This window comes from Dipteris shenzhenensis, chromosome 18 (assembly GCF_047967505.1).
Source record: "Dipteris shenzhenensis isolate YYH24624 ecotype China chromosome 18, Dip_SZ_1.0, whole genome shotgun sequence".
NCBI lineage: Eukaryota > Viridiplantae > Streptophyta > Polypodiopsida > Gleicheniales > Dipteridaceae > Dipteris > Dipteris shenzhenensis.
Window position 1 is genome coordinate 16,241,647 of NC_141613.1, and position 20,582 is coordinate 16,262,228.

At 42.3% G+C, this 20,582-nt stretch overlaps 1 protein-coding gene across 1 annotated transcript in view; it reads right to left on the reverse strand.

The window, feature by feature from the left end:
- Nucleotides 1–551: 551 nt before the first annotated feature.
- Nucleotides 552–20,582, reverse strand: part of LOC147890862 (cell division protein FtsZ homolog 2-2, chloroplastic-like) — a 34,953-nt gene continuing 14,922 nt past the window's right edge. The window contains exons 4-7 of the mRNA XM_087389866.1: nucleotides 16,884–17,008; nucleotides 16,618–16,710; nucleotides 1,186–1,255; nucleotides 552–1,090 (exon numbers count right to left, since the gene is read on the reverse strand). Coding sequence (XP_087245992.1) covers nucleotides 966–1,090; nucleotides 1,186–1,255; nucleotides 16,618–16,710; nucleotides 16,884–17,008 — 413 coding nt within the window. The 3' untranslated portion in view covers nucleotides 552–965. The remainder of the gene's footprint in view (nucleotides 1,091–1,185; nucleotides 1,256–16,617; nucleotides 16,711–16,883; nucleotides 17,009–20,582) is intronic.

The window sequence follows — 20,582 nt, forward strand, 5'->3', positions numbered from 1 at the left end:
GAACCCTAGTCTTGCAAGATATATTCGGTAACACCCAATGCTTTCTTTAATATGAGCCCAAAGTTACTGCTTCCATTAGAATCAGATCGGCTTAATATATTAACTTTTCCTCAATGGAACCAGATTATCCCATCCGCATTCCCACAGGAGCCAGCACTCGAGCTTAAATTCCATCCATGTATTTTAGCCATTAAAGCAATCCTCAAGACCAAACGGTTTCAGAAGATTTTAAAAGAACTAATCAAAAAATAACAGAACTTTGCCTGTGTTTAATTGCGAGTTCAACATAAATATACAGATTGAAGCACATCAGAATTAACCAGATATACTCTAATGCAATTAAAAACATATACTGGAGTTATCTTCAGGCAGGGACCGAGTGCATTCTCCTTCAAACCAATCAAGACTGCTGTGATGCTTTTGTAAATACACAAAATACTAATTCCAGCACAAAATCTCTATAACATCGGTAAATTTCAAGATCTACATTACAAGTTCTGACAAAAGAAGAGCAGAAAGCCAACACTTAAGGAGGATCTTAGGAAACCAGTGAGCAAGAAAGAGCATGTTATTCCACCATCTGTAAACTTAGTCTGCACAGCTGGACTAAATCAACCCCTACAATTTCACACTTTTCCTGTTTCAAGGAGGTACCGCACGGAAACCACAACTTACCAATGTTCTGTGGACTTATTCACATCTGACCCCCAGATTACCATTAAAAAATAAAGATCGTAGGTCTAAAATGAAAAAAAAAACAAAAAGAACTACCACCTGTATGCTAAAACAATACAAGGGATTCGAACATTACCTAGCCGCCCAGGAAATCCTCATCAGGAAATCCTCATCATATTTAGCTACTTCTACTTTGCAGCCGCAGACACAAGAGATTCGGAAGTTCCTGACAATTTCACCTACTATTCTACATCGCAAAAGGCCAGACCACCCTGAACAGCCAACTGTACCTAGGAAAATGTTCGACGCACACGGCCACGTCTTCTCAGAAAGTCCGGTACGTCAATTGGTGCTCCATTTCCCAAATTTGGTGGAAGAGAAACAGGAGGACGACCATCAGTTAACCGACCTGACACTTGCTGCAAAAGACAAAACAACAGGAAAGTTTAGGAAAATAAGTATCGGGGCTCCCAAATAGTCAACCCATTCTAACCAAATAATATACTACACTTGCCTTGGACGCAGCCCTTTCCGATTCATCACGCCCTTTAAATCCTGTAGCAATAAGAGTAATGCTGACCTGCGCCAAATAGTGAAAAGAGAGATCTTAGAAACCAGATATTTTATGCAAACCCAGTGCAGATCCAAGAAGATACAATCTATGCATATGCATCCTTTGCTTCTAAACATGACATAACTCAGTGTATCGTGATGACAACGGATTGGCTGTTTTCGTTGAGGCTCTCTGGTTCTCCCATTCTCTCCCCATCGCATCCTCTCCATGGATTAAGCATTAGCAAACTATTACACATACAAATGCTTGATTTCTTAATAAGGTCGTATTGAAGAATATTTAATTAAGACCCTTGTGTCCCAAATCACATTAAGGTCAGTAGGACTAGGCAGTGCCCGCTATGTTCAGTTTCAAACAATATCCTTGAATTACCACAAGACGAGACAGCTTACCTTAGAGTTGTAAGCAGCAACCGCTTCAATAAGAAGAGATGCAGCAAGAAGAAACGTTAGCACGGCCTTGGTTGATAGGAGCAAAAAAAGCCCAACTCCACTCCTCCACACCAGTAGTCACAAATTGGAATCCATCAACCGGGTGGTCCATGCAATAGCCCTCCTCCCCAGACAAAGGTTGGGAAAAGTGATATCCACAAATGGGATAGTTCAGGAAATCTTGCATATTCCAAGGGCCAATTGGTAGAAGTCCTAAGGAATCCATTGACAAAGCAAAGAAGTAGACCCCTTGCTGAAGAGGCTGGTGAGGGATACAATGAAGGGGAAGGATTGGGGGAGGGCCGAGGCTCTGTGCAAACCCTCCCACCAGGACTCCAACAATCCTTCCCCTAGGCTCATTGTCATCACAACCATGAGGTTGCCTCACTCAATGCAAGTGATGCCTTCGATGCTATGCGGTACTTTGATAGTGATGCTTCCAGGCACATTACTTCAAGAAGTATTTATTTGCAGATTTGCAGCCTGCTCCTATTGGCAAAAGAGTGTCTTGTGCAAGCAATCCTTCATATCCCGTGTGAAAGGAGTTGGGAGGATTTTATTGTCATCAGTTGACGAGACTGATTCATGCCTTCAGATGTGCCACGGATAAAGAAGATTACTTTCTGTGTCCTCTTTTGGGAAAAGAGGCTTAGCTGTCATTTATCAAGATGATAAGTGCATTGTTAGGGATAGAGAAAAAAGACTATCAAATAGTCACTATACGCACTTTGAATCAGAGTTTGTAGCGGCTGGACAACCATGACAGCAATACGTCTAGTGTGGTCCCACCAAAACACCATCTATTTTTGTTACCTTCATAGATTATTTATCTAGATTTTCATCGATGTATCCTTTGAAAGAAAAAGCTGATGTCTTTCAGAGCTTCAAGCATTTGCAAATTGCTACTATGATTGAGAATGAGTCAGGGTGAACTTCGAGAATAGACCAAGTAGAGGAATACATGTCCGATGCCTTCAAAGAATTCTTGAAGGAAAGAGGGATTATGCATCATGTACAGCCTCTTATAAACTCAGAAAAAAGACGTTGCTGAGCGGAGGAGCAGGTCTCTTATGGAAATGGCCAGATGCATGATTAAAGGGAAGAGGTTGCCACACAGATTTTGGTTGGAGAATTATTTGTGCAGCACATGCTTCGAATAGATGCCCCACCAAGGCCTTGAAAACTGTGGCTCCCTTTGAGGCATGGTACAAATAAGAAACCAAGGTGGACTACCTGAGTGTGGTTGTCTCTGTGGAGCTCTATGCCTTATTTGGAGATGACTCCTAGATATGTTTGTGAATACTGGGAAAAATGCACAAAAAATGTCTTTCCTAGAGATGGATATATTAGAGCTGAGAGAAAATTGCAGCTCATACACAGTGATGTGTGTAGTCCCACCAGGACACCATCTTTGGCACAACATCTATATTTTCTTACCTTCATAGATGATTTTGCCAGACTTTCATGGTCTATCCTTTGAAAGGAACATCTGATGTCTCTCAGTTTTTCAAGCAATTTACTGCTATGGCTGAGAATGAATCTGGGTGCACAGTGCAAAAAGAAAGAAAGATGTATTTATATCTTTGGGAGGTTTCATGGGGCTATGAGACAAAGTACAATCAAAAGAGTAACTCATACAAGCCACTATGGACTAAGGCAAAGGGCTCGCTAGGGCCCTTCCTGAGTGCTATGCTAAGGAGCTCAAAAACACAACTCCTAGTACTCAAAATATGAAACCAAGTACCATGGCAGCTCTCCCGTGGCATGGAAGGATACTTCATATCTGTATCTCTCGAGTAGTCTCTCGCTATGGCAGAAGGGCACGATCTCCATGATCTCTGTATCCAGTGAGCCATATCAAGTGTGACACCTCGATTTTGACGGTCACCTCTGAGGAGAGCTGAGATAGGCTGGACCTCCGTCATGCGGGCTCCAGTCAGCCTCTACATCACATCTGGTCACCGCATCTTTGTAAGCTAGCTCCTAATCCTGCACTCCATTATGTGCTGGGGCCGATTCAAATGCGTAGATATCTGTCACATGTCGCTGTGCTCGATCTACCTTTTTCTCTCGTGGCACTATCACCTCCTCTGTCTGAGTTGCCTCAGTAGGGTCTCTCTATGTCACTGAATCTCAGTCACGTAGAGGCCAACACAAACCTGGTCATGGAAGTGGATCAGTCAAGAGAGTGGTCCGAATTTGTGCCCCTCTTGAAAGAGGCAACCGTATTGTCCTTCGATCTCAAAATCCATATACCTAGATGAATCCAGGAACATTCCCAAACTCATCCTCTAAAAACACAACATAGTGCAGTTTCAATCTCATGAGAGTCACTCACAAGGTTGAAAACCATAAACTCCATCATGCATAGCAGGGACTAGCTACTATGACATCCCCACTGACGTCATCAGCGCCCAACAGTGGGTGTAGACCATAGTATAAAAATATGCTCTCACACATACAAATCCACACACCCACACATACTTGAGCATCCATTTATACAAGGTCTTCGTCCTGAGATCTCAAAATCCATGTTAAATTGCTCCAAAGAATTCTTGAAGGAAAGAGGAATTATGCATCCGTACAGCCCCTTATTTACCTCAGCAAAATGGTGTTGTTGAGAGGTGTCTAATGGAAATAGACAAATGCATGATCAAAGGGAAGAGATTGCCAAACAGATTTTGGTAGGAGGCAATACTGTGTGCAGCACATGTTTTGAACAAATGCCCTATGAAGTCCTTGAAAACTGTTATACTGTTTGAGGCTTGGTGCAATAGAACACCCCAAGTGGACTACCTCAAGGTGTTTTGTTGTGTAGCCTATGCAAATATACCTAGTCAGTTTAGAAGCAAGCTGGATAATAAGGTAGTTAAATATATTTTTGTTGGCTACGACAATGAGAACAAGGATTACCCTCTCTACAAATCTTCAAACAAGAAGGATTTTATCAGTAGAGATTGATTTCCGCAAAAAACCCAAATCAATCCATAACTGATTCGACAGACACCTGCATATAGGCAATTAGGATGTGTTTGAAGGGTTGCTTCCACGGGCAATTGAAGGCACTTTAGAGCAGCCACTAGAAAATCAAAATATCCAATATGCACATGATGATGCACAACAGCCTTTGGATGCTCCAGATCAAGTCCAGGATCAGCCTATCACACATGAGGATGTGCAAGAGATTGTCATTGAAGAGAGGGCTGCACATGAAACAGTTTGTAGATGGCTGTTACAGACCTTTGCAGGACAGCAGACTTTCAGCCCCTCTCTCCATTAGGACAGGGGCTGGTTCAAGAGGGACCAAATGGAGCAAACTTTGTTGATTCAGCTTGGACATGAGTTCACTATATGATACAAAAGAACCAAGCAGTTTTAAGGATGCTCAAGATAATGAGCATGAGATGAGAGCCATGCAGGTAGAAATGGATTCTATCGTGAAAAACAATACATGGGAATTTGTGGATTCGCCCATAGGGAAGAAACCTATTCGGACAAACTCTGTGTACAAGATTAAAAGATCATCTAACGATAGGTCTATTCTCAGTGCAGAAGGGGATAGATTATGACGAAACCTTTGTCCCCACTTCCAGGATGACCACCACCAGGTGTGTTTGTTTCATTGGTTGCTCATTTTGGTTGGAAATTACATCAGCAGGATTAAAAACCGCCTTTCTCAATGGGGACTTGCAGGAAGAACTGTATGTGAGTCAGCCTGTTGGTTTTCAAAGGCCTGGTCAGGAACGTAATGTACGCAAACTGGACCACAAGGCACTTTACAAGCCCCATGGGCTTGGTATGAGAAAATTCATTCAGTTTTGCACAACCAGGGTCTACAAAATAGTCCCAACTGAGAGTACCCTTCATGTCAAGAAAGACAAAAAGGATTTGTTCATTATCATCTTGCATGTGGATGATATGCTGCTCACAGGCACAAATGAAAGAAATTGCAGAATTCAAGAAGGTTCATTTAAGATATCTGATCTGAATTTGGGCATTGATTTTATGCAAACAAATGAAGGCACTGCACTCAAACATTCAAAATACATTCAGGGGCTGTTACAAAGGTTCAACTTTCAGGACTGCACGCCTCTTTCAGCTCCTATGCAGCTAGGGTTGATGCATGATGCAGGTGAATCTTTTGATGCTGTTGCATACAATTAGGCTGTTAAATGCCTTATTTATCCCTGGAATACCCATCCAAATATTACATTCAATGTATCCCACTTGAGTAGGTATATGCACAGCCCAAAGACACAGAATTGGTGTGCTGTAAAGCGTGTTTTCAGATACTTGCGGGGAACTCAATCTCGTGGTCTGCTCTATGCTGGGGGGGAGACTCTGGCTTGCATGCTTTCAATGATTCAGATTGGGCTGGTGATTATGACACTCGACATTCCGCCAGTGGAAATCGTTTCTTTATTGGCAATTAATGCATTTCATGATTGAGCAAGAAACAATCCAGTTTTGGCAGCTTCATCTGGTGAAGCTGAGTACGGGGCAGCTTTCACAACTACAATTGAAAGTGTATGCACACCTTCCCAAGTCCAGGGACATCCTCTTGACCTGCTTTTGGTCGAGGAATTACAAGTTTGCTACTCCCATACTCATTGACAATTAGAGTGCTATTGCCGTGACATGGAATCCTCTGTTTGATGGATGCACAGAACACATTGAGATCCATTATCATTATGCAAGAGAGAGAGACAGTTACATGCAAGAGAGATCAGTTTGATCTAGACATCAAAATGTTGCAGATTCTTTCAACAAGACCCTATCCAAAGAAAAGTTTCAAACTTTCCACATATTGTTGGCCCACTTCCATTTGGTGGTTGAGATCACTCCTTGTACACCAGGACACAGTCACTGCAGGGGGGATGCTGGAAATATTGTAATATTTAAGCCAACGGCCAATCTATTAGTTAATTAGGAGGGTTAGGGGCATGTTTTCCCCCCTAACAACAATTAGTGGTTGAGTTTATGGTACAGTCAATTTTGACTCACCTTAGGCTTTTAAACCTTTGTCATATCAGCATCCCTCTTGTACTTCATTCTTGTAATCTCATTTCAACTTGACCCCACATTTTTCAGCTCTCTCCGTCTCCAAACTCTCATCGATTTGCCCATAGAAAAGAAAGCTATAAGGACAAAGGGGTATACAAGGTTAAAGGAAGATCTGATGGTAACATTGACATGTACAAGGCAAGGTTGGTTGCCATGTATTCTCAGCAAATGGCGATAGATTATGATGAAACCTTTGCCCCCACTTCCAGGATGACCACCATCAGGTCTTGCTGTCCCATCGGCTGCTCATTTTGGTTGAAAACTACATCAGTTGGAAATCAAAACAGCCTTTCTCAATGGGACTTGCAAAAAGAATTGTAATGTGTAGCCTGTTGGCTTTCATAGGATGCCTTGTCATGAACATAAAGTATGCAAACTCCATGAGGCAATTTATGGGCTGAAACAAGCCCCACAGGCTTGGTACGAGAAAATTCTTACACTTTTTACCAATCAGGGTCTACACAAACTAGTCCAACTGAAGATACCCTTTATGTCAAGAAAGACAAAAAGGATTGGCTGATTATCATCTTGCATGTGGATGATATGCTGCTCACACGCACAAATGAAGAGAAAATTGCAGAATTCAAGGACCTTGAAGCTTCATTTGAGACGTCTAGGTTTGGTACACTATTATTAGGGCATTCAATATATGCAAATAAATGAAGGCATTTTGCTCAAAAGTCAAAACACATTCGTGGATTGTTACATAGGTTCAACTTTCAGGACTGCAAGCCTATTTCAACTCCCATCGAGCTAGGGTTGAGGCTGTCCATGCAGGGATGCAGTTGAACCTCTTGATGCATGTTGTATACAGCCAGGCTGTGGGATGCCTTATTTATCGCTGCAATACATTGCTAGATATTCAGTTCAGCGTATCCCACTTGAGCAGGAACATGCTATATGCCATTCTATGGGCTATCCATAGGTGCCACTCATTCCTTGGTATGTGCCTTGTACGCCTAGTTATAGGCAGTTAGGACAGTTGGTACAGTTAGTGCTTGTACCAATCAGGGCACTTAGTCTAGGACACCCTGTCCTAGGATTTCGTTATATTGGGTGTCTCTTATACTCTCATTCAGTTTTGCAGCAATTCGTTACAGCAGCTCGTTTTTGCCTCCATTCCTTGTATTCTTGAGCTTCCATTGCTTGCCCTAGCCAACAATGGCATCAGAGCAAGTTAGGGATCCTTCCCCTCAGTCATTGACAGCTTTTCCAAGCTGTTTGGCAGCCATTCTCTCCTTGCCACTTGCTGGTCAGCTCATCTTGAAGGCATTTACTGCAAGCTGAAGTAATTTGAGGTTGTTCTAAGCAGTTCCATCGCCAGAAAACACCTTTCTGGGGCTCCTCCAGAAAAGGCGCCTCTTGTGTGTACGGTTGATGTTTTTTGAGACTCCTTCCGCATTTTCTGTGCTTTTCAGTCTGCTACAGCACAGCCGCCTCCACACGTGTACTGTACGGAATCCATACAGTCTGTACAGCTGTACCGACTACATGTGGCTGCATTTATTAGCCGTACGGAGCTGTCAGCTGCAGTACGGGAACCAATGCAATAGAGGCTTACCCAATGATGTAGCCCCAAAAAATGCAGTAGAGAAAATGCTGCAAATGCGAGCACAAATAGTCACCCTTGAAGAAGAGGTGAAATGGACAGCAAATGGCAATGAAGGGTTGCTAAGAGAAGGCTGGAAATGAGAATTACAATAAGAGAATGTGATCCCACAAGAAGGAGAGCACTTCGAAATGAGTGGAAAGGGATCCAATGGAGAGAATCTCGCAGCCCAAGGCAAAAGGACAGCAAATGAGAGGAAACAGGCTCAAGGAGAGGTCTCCGGATGGCAGCAGCAAGCTCCAAAACCCAAGCACAAGTCTCCAAATGAACAAATCAGGCTGAGAAGAGGCTTCAAATGCTGGCACAAACTCCGAGGCAGGTCCGTACAGCAATAAATGCTCCAAAACAGATCCGTACATGTCTCCATACAGCATTAAAATGCTTTGTACACATGCTAAACCAATCCGTACAGGCAATAAATGATTCCTTCTCAATTTTGCAAAACAATCCTTTCTTTGCTTCATTGGCATTGTGGAAAGGCCCCGTGTTGCCTTGGAAGGCCTAGTGTTGCCTTTTGGGAGGTTTTTTGCAGCAAGTACACCTTGAGACAGCCAAGCATTTACAATAAAAAAGTTTAGAAGCTTGAGCAGAAATTTGCCTGTTGGTTTTGAAGGTTGCCCTCCTCTCCTTTGCATTGTCAACTGGTCTTTTGGCTTGAATTTCAGCACTATGGCTGACAGCAAGGATGATTTGTTTGGAATGCTTGGGGCTGAGAACAAGCTTGATGGCACAAATTACCCCATTAATCCACACTTTTCGAGAATGCAAATGTGTGCAATGCATGCAGAATTTGAATGCCGATTGGCCCTCCAATGGGGAAGAGCGCCCTCATGAGAGTACTTGTTTCTTTTTCGACCTACATGCAAGGTGGAAGAGAGATGACGGATGAATGCAATGTGTTAGAGAGAATGCTACATGAGATTCACAATGAAAGGGTGATACCCTTTCATTAATGTCCCTTGAGATCACTCAAGTTCCGTCTTCCCATTTACACCTACCCTTATCCTATGACCCATGCATCTACCATTCAATGCACGTTAATGCACCCTTCCCTTCCTATTGCCCCTAGGACCTAGACACGTGTGTGCACATTTTTATTAATAGAATAAGTATCACATGTCCAAATTCGATGCCGTCTGAAGCAGTGGCTCCAGCTCGACTAGTCCTATCCACTCAGATGATCCACCGCCATAACAAATCGGTCGGTGTCCATCACAAATACAAATACATGTTACACCATTGGCGTATAACATAATAATAATGTTTTAATGTCTACTAATCAATCAATAGGCCTGCCAATGAGGGACAGTTGAGGGAAAGGGGATATAATTAGCAGGACATGGAAGGGAGAGGACAAGGCACGATAAATTAGGAGAAAAGATGAAAACACCCAAGAGATCAGAAGTGCAATCACTGTCTTCTTTGATTTGTGCTGGATTGTCCATAGAACGTTGGGAAGCCCTTTGGATTAACATTAATATTTCACCATTTGATGTATACACGTTTCAAACACAAAACGAGGACATAACTATTGTAATACCAATATAAGGACCTGGTTTTTGGCTTTGATTCACAAGATAGCACCATGCCATGCTACATAGGAGTGGCAATGGCACAATGCGAGACTGCGCAACCATTTGACAATGAGTCACATGACTTGCGGCCAGTAGTCAACTTACATTAGATTATGTAACTCCTCTGTAAACAAACATTATCACATTCCAAAAACTTGGCTATTCTTGCAAGTTCTTGCAGACAAAAAACATGCATGCTAGGCACAGACAACAGTGTTCTTCACCACTTTGAGTTAAATAGGCAATTGAAGCTTTTCCCAAATTGCAAGCATATTTACACGCATGTTCCCACATGGTAAAGCGATCTCTAATCCCTAGAATAACACCTTGTGCAAACTGTTACGCTTAAACTCTCTCACTTGAAATCTGAACGCGATTCTTGGACTCACGGGCGATGGCACACTTAATGTTCCACCCAGCCAACCTCTGTAACCAAGCAAGCTCCAAAAGACTCATACATGTTGAAGTACTTGCATGCTTAAACCACAAAGCCTACAATTCCCTAGATGGATCTAGTCTACCACGTGTCATCATTCTAGGGTACCTCTTAAATGCATTATTATACCCCTCTCTTGGGATATCAATTAATTCACTTGCCCCTAGGCACATTTAGACATTTAATGCATTTAAGACCCATAGCCTTAGACCCATCTAGTCAGTGCCTTGTCACCCTCATCAAGGACCTTGACATTGATTTCTTTGACCATTTACAGGAAGCCCAATAAAATATAATACAAACATGATCCTCTAAAGGAAAATGTCCACTGACCCTTCCGAGGTCATGTTACCTCAGCTTGAGCGTAACATTCCTTCCCTCTTCAGGCATTAGCGTCCTCGATGATAAAGACTGGGAACGCTCTCCACAACTCGTATACAAATTCCCAGGTAGCTTCTAAAAGAGGTAGACCATGCCCCGCAACCAATAACGTGGGTATCTTCCAATTGCGTACTTGCATTGTTCCTCGGTCCGAGATTCTTGTTGGTTTGTGCCTTGCATTATCCTCTATCTCCTGAAACAAAACAACATCCTCGATTAGTGAGCCATCTGCGTGCAAAAACTTCTAATTTATAGACCACCTTCTTCTTTTTAGAATTAACCACGGCCCACAATATCGGGGTGATAACTTAGCACACTCTCCTACAGTCAAAGACTTGGAGTGCGAAGGAAGTCTGAGAAAAACTTTTTCTCCTTTCTTAAATTCCCTAACGCCGGATCTGTTTTCATCCGCATATGCCTTAGCTGCTCTATCCATAGCCTAGCAGATGTTAGCTCTCCCAAGTGCTAGCATCTCCTACATCTGAGCTGGATCCCTATAGAGAAATGTTTTCTATCATTGTAGGCAAATTCTAACACTGGCAACCACTTGTCTCACGTATGTTGCCTCAATGAAACATATGTGCTAAGCATATCCTCTAAAGTCTGATTGACTATTTCCGCCTGAACATCCTCTAAAGTCTAGTTGACTATTTCAGCTTAAGCATCTGTTTCTGGATGATTCCCACTACTCAGTCCCAACTCAGTCCTTAGTGTCTCAAACACTGCAATCCAAAAATGACTGGTAAATTTAACATCCATATCTAACACTATGGATTTGGGTAATCCATGTAGACGAAATATATGTTTAATAAAAAAATCCGCCACTTGCGGGGCATTAAAAGACTCTCTAGTTGGAATGAAGTGGACCATCTTGGTAAGACAATCAACTATCTCTAGGATAGAATCATATCTAGCTTGTGTCGTAGGCAAACCTACAATAAAATCCATGGAAATGCTCTTCTACCTACCTAGTGTTATTTCCAAGGACTGTAAAAGTTTGGGTGGCTTCACCCGTTCTGCCTTACTTAACACAAAAAACAATGTGTCACATATTCATGAATATGTATTTTCATTTTTGACCCAAAAAAATCTCATTTCACGAGATCATACGTGTGGAGCAACTGATATGGTGGAGCAGGAGAAGGAATGGAATAGCAAGCATGGATGAGGAGTAGGCGTGGAGGAGGAGGAGGAGGAGTAAGCAGCCAAACTCTCTGCCTAAGGTCATTATGATTAGGTACTACTACCTTGCCATTTCTTTTCAGCATACCATCTCTTATGATATATCTTGCATAATTTTGATCTTTTCTGGATGCCAGGTCACATCTTTCCCCGGGTTTAAGCGCATGAGCCTTTGGCCAAAGGCTCTGGATGAGCTCATCCATCTTTTGAGTTTCTCTTATCTCAACCATTAGAGCACTCTCTAATACCATGAAACTCATATTATGCATAATGCGTGATAACACATCAGTAACTTTATTATCCTTCCCTCTTCAGTACCAAAACGTCAGGTTAAACTCTTGCATGAGTTCTGTCTACCTAGCTTGGCAACCTCTTAAGTCAAGTTGTTTGCAGAAATGTTTCAAAGTATCATGATCAACATCAACATAAAACTCTGATCCATACAAATAATGTCTCCATGTTTTCAAAGCATGGACAACAGCATACAACTCTACTTCATGAGTTGGCCAATTTCGTTGAGAGGAAGAAAGCTTCTTGCTTTCAAAGAATACTGGCCTTCCTTCTTGGAGGAGAACTGCTCCTACCACAATGCCACTTGCATCGGTTTAAATGAAAGACAGTTTTTGGGGATCAACTATTTTTAACACTAGTTCGGAGATCACATCTTGTTTTATGGCATTAAAACTTTCTTGTTGATTCTGTCCCCATATAAAAGGTACTTTATTTGAGGTCAGATCAGTCAATGGCAAGACTATCTCGGAATACCCTTTCATATGCCTTCGATAAAATTGGACAAATCCCAAGAATGATCGCAAAGCGATCAAACTTTGAGGAATAGGCCAAGTCAGTATCGCAACCACTTTCTTTGGATCCATTTCCACCCCCTCAGGAGTAATAATGAATCCTAAATATACAAGTCTTACCATACACAGTACAGTTTTCTTTTTATTTACATAGAGATTGGCTTTCCTCAAAGTACTGAACACTATTCTCAAGTATTCGTGATGCTCAATAATACTTTTGATGAAAACAAGAATATCGTCAATAAAATATACTACAAACTTTTCGATATACGGGCGTAGTAAATCGTTCATAAGCATGACGAATGTAGCCGGAGCATTGGTAAGTCCAAACGGCATTACCAAAAATACATAATGTCCAAACCTGCTTCTAAAAGCGGTTTTATGCACGTCCTCAGCTCTAATAAAGATTTGATGGTAGCCATACTTAAGATCTATCTTGCCGAAAATTATGGCAAATGTAATGCATCTAGCAAATCATCGATCCGAGCCATTGGATACCTATGCATAACAATGATATTATTCAATGCTCTGTAATCTTTACAGAGGCAAAAAGTATCGTCTTTCTTTTCCTTCAATATCACCGGCGAAGCAAAAGTTGAGAAACTAGGCTGAATTTGCCCCAACTTGAGGTATTCTTCCAGTTATCTTCGCACCTCCGCTTCTTTGGTAAAACTTAACCTATAGGGAGGTCTACCGGGATTAGTTCAATCTTATGCTGAACATTCCGATCTGGAGGTAATCCATAAGGCAACTCATTCCTAAAACAGTCAGAGAATTCCTCTGCTATTTGATCAGCCAACTTGGCCATCTCCCCATCTTTGGTAACATCAGTGCTAGCCGAAGGATCATCAATTGGCTCTACCGATATTGTACAAAGAAACGAAAAATCTTCGTGAGTTTTTCGAACTTCCATTACGGAAACCAACGGTCCCTGAGGTATATCCTTTTCACCTCATAAGACATACAGCACATCATTCATCTTGAACTGATAAATGTGGTTTTTTCAATCTATGGATGGATTCTTCTTAAAATGCCAAGCCTTACCCAGGGCTATATCTGCGTGAGCAAGCTTTGTAATCAAGCTTCTCTGCTTAGTCATAAATTCAAAGTTTCAACTAGATAGCCCTTTGGTCCCATACTTCAGTTGAACTTCCGTCTGCCATCCTGACTGTATATGCATAGTCAGATGGGCTAATCTTTAATTTCAGCCTCTTTACAAGCTTGAAGTTAATTACATTGTGGGTTGACACTGAGTCAAACAACACAATGACGTCATGATTGGCTACTTGCCACTTCATCTTAATTTACTCCCTATCGTTAAAGGTTGTATATCCTATTACTGCGGGCTTTGATAGGATATTATTACATTGTTTACTAGCTTAGCAATAGACACACACAACAAAACAGGGTCTGACCTCTGAGAAGATCCCGCTAGCTGAATCTGCATCTGTTCTGCTCTGGGACTTCCTTCCATCTCCACATCACATTCTGCGATCACCATCTCAGCCATCCGACGATCCTTGTTTCATGGACAATCTTTCCACTACTGAGGCAGAAGGCATCCAAAACACAAGACTTCTCTCCTCGCTTTTTCTTTTTACTCTGGGATCAAAGAAGACTTCGACCAAGCCCGAGCTGCCATTGGTGTTACTTTTCTTTTCACTCCAATGGTGGTACTTGATTTAGAAGGAGTCACCAACTGGCCTGTGAGGCACTCCCTTTGCTAACCCACTTCTTCTTAAACCCAGTTTTCTTCGAGTACTCATACCAAATCTCAAACTGCACAAACCCACTTGGTTTGTTTCCTTTGGCATCCTCATAGTTCAAGGCTATGGCAATTGCTTCATCTAGCGTGTTCGCGTACTTAGCCCGAACTTCCATCTTAATACGGTCGTTCAAGCCAAAAATAAAATCCTTTACTTGAACCGACTGAGGAAGAGGGTCTGTTATCTTCATAACACATTCCCTAAACTTATCAGTATACTCAGCTACTGATAAATTTCTCTAACAAAGATTTCTATATTGATCCCAAGCTCAAGATGCTTCATCAAGAGGTAAGAAGTGTTTTCTAAATTCTTTTTTGGACCCCTCCCAAGTAGTGAATGTCACTCCATCCTTCTGTTGTTTTATCCACCATCTATCCACTGTCTTATTAAACATGTGGGTAACCTCATGGATTTTCTTCATATCATTCCTGATTTCACAAATGGTGAAAGCCTCATCCCATTTGTATATGAACACTGGTTTCAGGCTCATTGGAACTTTATCTTTCTCTTCATGAGATGGTCTAGTAGACAAATTGTGAACCAATTTCCTGAGCTCAGATTGCCCTACAATTGCTTGTAGTTGTTGAGCTAGAATCTATTGCAAGGCAATGAGAACAAATTCCACCTCTTTGATTGTGACGAAATTTTGAATCACGGGGGACACTCAACGTTTCTTTTGATAGTAGATTACCTCTACCAAGGAGCTTTCTATCCATTTTCTTCGTTCTTGTTTTTTATTTATCTACGTATCAGTTTGGGGATCGTGGAAACTTACAGTTGTCGATGTTGGACGTGGGGATTTCGAATTTCAATTGTGCCTTTGTAATTCCAATAATGCAATTCAACCAGACAGTGTATGGCCTGCTGGGCGCGACACCTGCGAGGTCGACTGGACTCTCGATTCTACGGGATCCACCCTAGAAGCTTCCTCTTCAGCTTCCATTTGGGTTGATTGAGTTTTTCTGCTAGGGGTCTTTCTCATCCACAACAACGGCAAGCTGGAAGACAGTTGGGAGTGTGTTTGGAAGTAATGCTCAATGGTGTGGAACTTCAATATGACACGTTTCTAAATGCAAACTGGCAAAACTTTCCTATGCTAAGGAATTCCTGCAAACTCAACTAACTGCTTTTCTCGATGGCACAATTGCAAAAGGCATCTATAAAGGCATAGTTCCAAAAACAACTACAGCCTACAACACTTCACAAGAATCAAAATTTTCCAAAAGCGTCAACCCACAAACACCCTGCACGCTTTTGCACTCATGGACTTGATTCAGCCCATCGCTATATCTTGGACATTCCTTATTCAAAGAAGACCATCGATAGGGCTAAAGCGGCAGATCGTTATCTTAATACGCCATTATTTGCAGATCGAAGTGTTTTGCAAGAGGACGTTTGAGAAGGTCCAATCGTTCGTACGCTGGATCTGATGTCTTCTCTAGATAGGAAGACAATTTCTTCTCCAGATCGTTCGTACGCATGGAACTGATTTCTTTTTCAAATTGGAAGACGAACTCAGAATCACACATCGAGACAAGATCGTCTTTCTCTTTCTCTTACTTGACTTCAAAAGACTCATACACATTGAAGTACCTGCATGCTTAGACCACAGAGCCCACAATTCCCAGTCTACCATGTGTCATCATTCTAGGGTACCTCTTAAATGCATTATTATACCCCTCTCTTGGGATATCAATTAATTCACTTGCCCCTAGGCACATTTACACATTTAATGCATTTAAGACCCACAGCCTTAGACCCATCTAGTCAGTGCCTTGTCACCCTCATCAAGGACCTTGACATTGATTCCTTTGACCATTTACAAACATTGATCCTCTAAAGGAAAATGTCCACTAACCCTTCCGAGGTCACCTTACCTCAGCTTGAGCATAACACAAACGAGCTCCACTATTATGAAGCATGCATTCACAAGTGAAATGATTATGAGATAAAGGCATCCACTAATGCCCTTAACCATGAACATGGCCACAGACCCTACTCTTAACTGTTAACAACTCATATCCATGACCATCGATTCATTCCTTAAATACTACATGCATGGGCCTTTGGTGGGCCTTTCATTTGTGCAAGTCTCATGTAAAAAAATCAATGCTATTCAGACCTGTCCACTGTAGGATTCATCCACGACAGCTCCAAATATCAAGTTGGCATTAGGATCAACCAGATCGTAAATGACTTCTGCTGCAGCATTGACCTGCCACACAGTCACTGTATCAGGCTCTGTAAATTCGTGCTGAAAATAAGACATCAGAACAAAGTGCAGCAAAGAGAAAAAGGACAACAATCCGATAACTGTTTCATGATGTACACATCCCGAAATACATTATGGAAACAAGATTACACACGCAGAGAGCTTGTAAAAAAGACCTCAAATAATGTGAGATCTGTGCCTCCTGTGATGTTCCAAACAATCCCAGTGGCCCGCTCTATGCCTACGTCAAGGAGAGGTGATTGGATCGCATTCATTGCTGCATCTCTTGCCCTGGACTTCCCTGTTTAAGTAAATTCGAGCACAATTACATCTAATTATCATATGTCAAGTGTCAACCTTCTCTCTCTCTCTCTCTCTCTCTCTCTCTCTCTCTCTCTCTCTCTCTCTAAGCTTTTCAAGCACAGAAACTCACCTAGACATAAAGGTAGTTTCTCTTATTACCCTCCCCTTTGAGGGAGGAGTCTTTATGTATGTAAGGTTTTGTATTGTTTCAGGTCCCATAGGCCGATTTTTGGTCTTTAGAGGACGATAATATATTCTTCTTCTTCTTCTTCTTCTCTGTGTGTGTGTGTGTGTGTGTGTCTGTGCAAACTAAGGAATAGCTCACATGAACTAGAAGTGGAGAAAGGCAGATGGATGCGGCTCAAAATTCCAATAAAGGAAAGATTACGCAAAATCTGTCCGACGGGGGAAATACAAGATGACAGTACGTGCTCTTGAAATAACGAGCATATGCACACATCAAGGAGAGACATGGAGATAGTAGCATAAACTGATGAGTCTATTGGAACAGCCAGCCCACAAGCTCGGAAGCTACATAAAAGAAATCTTGGAACTCCGTAGCAATGTTCTCGGATTAGCACACAAAATACTCACAAACATAGAAAAGATTTGTGAGTTCTCGGAAAACCATAGCAAAGTTCTCGGATTAGACTCATACCATAGAAAGGATTTGTGAGAATTGACTATCAATGGTCACGTCATATGCCACATCATACGACAAGTCATCATATGACAAAACCACACTAGAAAATGAAAGAAACTAACATTTTATAGCTTTCAACTTTCCATTTCAGCTCTAAAATACCAATTTGGAATTTTCAGAGAGTCAAATACAAAAAAAGGGGGGGGGGAGGGGGGGGAGGTTCCGGGGACATTCCGGTTCCCCCTTGATTCGCAGAACGTAGTTACTAGGGAACGGCGTTCCCTAGTAACTATGGCTCCAACATTCAAATGGTCAAGTGGCCGCTTTGGTGGCCCATCCCCATTAGCTTCTATTTGAATTTTCTTCAATCTCATAGACCCTTCGGTCTTTCAAAGACATTAATAAACTCTACCGAGTCAGGGATTATGATTCCTCCACCTCAAGCTGACACTCATTACCATGGTTGGCCTTATCCTCATCCATGACTTTAGCAACAAAGCGTGATCCGAGGTGCGTTGGAACGTCTATACACGTAGATGGTTTGAAAGTATGGGACTCCATATGGGTAGATTGCCCCTGAGCCCCCATTCAGTATAACCTTGAGGCCCCTTATGGTCCACTCACTTAACACAAGGCCAACCAGGTTATCCAAGAGGATCTCATACAGCTACGCACATTCAAGACCCGGTTAGTCCCTAACAGCTTCCTGTATAGCTTAGCTTCTACAAAGACCACTACTTACAAATATCCGAGGAGAGCTTCATCAATCCACCAAGCCACACACAGATCCATCTTTCCCACTCTTTGAAGATTTCGATCGGGCAATTTTGTGTCTCCTCGAAACGGCTATGCATTGAGACTTGCGTACATTCAAGACCCGGTTAGCCCCTAGCAAGCTTCCTATGAAGCGCAGCTTCTAGAGAGACCACTACTTAACAAATATTCGAGAAGAGCTTCATCGATCCACCCGACTACATACAAATCCATCTTCCCCAATCATTCAGGATTTGGATCAAGCAATTTCGTGTTTCCTCAAAACAGCTATGCACTGAGACTAGACGAGTGTAGGGCAGTAGGCAGACCTAGAGAGGACCGCATTGCACCATATGTGATTTACAAGAGATTGAGTCAGAGGAGCATTTTGCTTTCAAATGCTCTGAGAGATCCGACGTCGTCATCATTGTCTCTTCAGGGGATGGGTTCGGACCCCTCTACAGCCTCGTCTCATCCAAACCAAGGATATCTAGCCACTTTCATTCATGAAGCCATATGACACACATACCAGTTGCTCAAGGCACATAGACGAGATCAAGGTACCCAAGCAGGTTCCACTAAGAGTATGATCAATGAGTTTTTCCAGCCGGATAGCATGGACTAGCAAGTCCCAAGAGGAGGGCGTAGCCGAGGCCCAGAGCGAGAAATATGACAAGGATATCTAGCCACTTTCATTCATGAAGCCATATGACACATATATCAGTTGCTCAAGGCACATAGACGAGATCAAGGTACCCAAGCAGGTTCCACTAAGAGTATGCTCAATGAGATTTTCCACACGGATAGCATGGACCAGCAAGTCCCAAAGAGGAGGGCGTAGCCGAGGCCGAGAGCGAGAGATATGACAGATCCGTCAATGTGTCAATGCACAGATCAAGCTTGAGATCTTCCCTCCATGTTACCAAACCAGAGACATGACTCACCGGTGTGACAGTGGCACTTGTCTGACACAAGGCCACAACTAGGAGACCACCACAGATCACACATACTCACCGTCGCCAATGCTCTATCATAGGTTTTATGCTGCTGCAGCCTCATACATCAATGGAGCCTCTCGTGGACTCAACTCCTTTGCCAGCATACAGAGGACCACCATCATGATGCCACCCAAAAAACTTCCATCCTTCTCCAGGGCTCACACTTTGTACTAGTGTTTTTATGTTTATGATGTCCTTGTCTTGGGTGCACATGCCCCCTTAGAGATTCCACCTATTCAGCTCATTATATCTAGTTTTTCCAATCTCATAGACCTCTCTCTCTCTCTCTCTCTCTCTCTCTCTCTCTCTCTCTCTCTCTCTCTCTCTCTCTCAACTTCACATGAATACATTCAATTACCACCAAACTTTTCTAAAATGTTGTTTTATGATAGACTAAGGTGCCTACCAAAGCATATTTTCAAACTGAAAATTGTGTAGAAGGGAGCACCAATAGTTACTATTTTTCAATAACGAGAATTGCAAAATCTTATGCACTTCAACCGAGCATAGTTCCACACTCAAACTTCACAAAACTCTTAGCCTCGATCTAAAGAACACTCACCCAAGACATCTTGGCAAAAGGCTTCATAGTATTGGAGAACCAATACCCATACTATCAAATGCATACTATCTCTCAGAACACTCAAACAAAGGTCGCAAACAAGTCGCCCCACTTGAGAAACGCCCAACGTAGCTTCAATACACAGCAACAAAAGAGAGCTGTAGTTATTGTACACTATTCATAGCTTCTATTCACAATTGCAATAAGCTTAGCATGAGCCAGCTCATGAGTGTTGGAGATATCATAGCCAATGAGAGTGGTCATGTGATGTGTTGGTGTGTAGTACTAGGAGTTCTAGTACTAGTTCATGTGTGTGAGTCATGTGTGAGCGACATGTGTCACTATGGGACTTATCCCGTATGCACATGGTGCTAATGTGTGAGTGAGTAGCCTGTATAAGGCTTGTACTTCACTTATCATGTCATACTTGATGGATGAATGAAAGCCTTCATGGATTCTACATTTGTGTACCACTCCTTCACTCCATAGCCTATCGCTCTCTCTCACTCACACCATGTTTCTAACATGGTATCAGAGCAGGTTCACCCTGCCATAGCTGCCACGTCATCCTATACCTAACCCGAATCCAAAACCCTAATTCTACTCAAACCTTTCT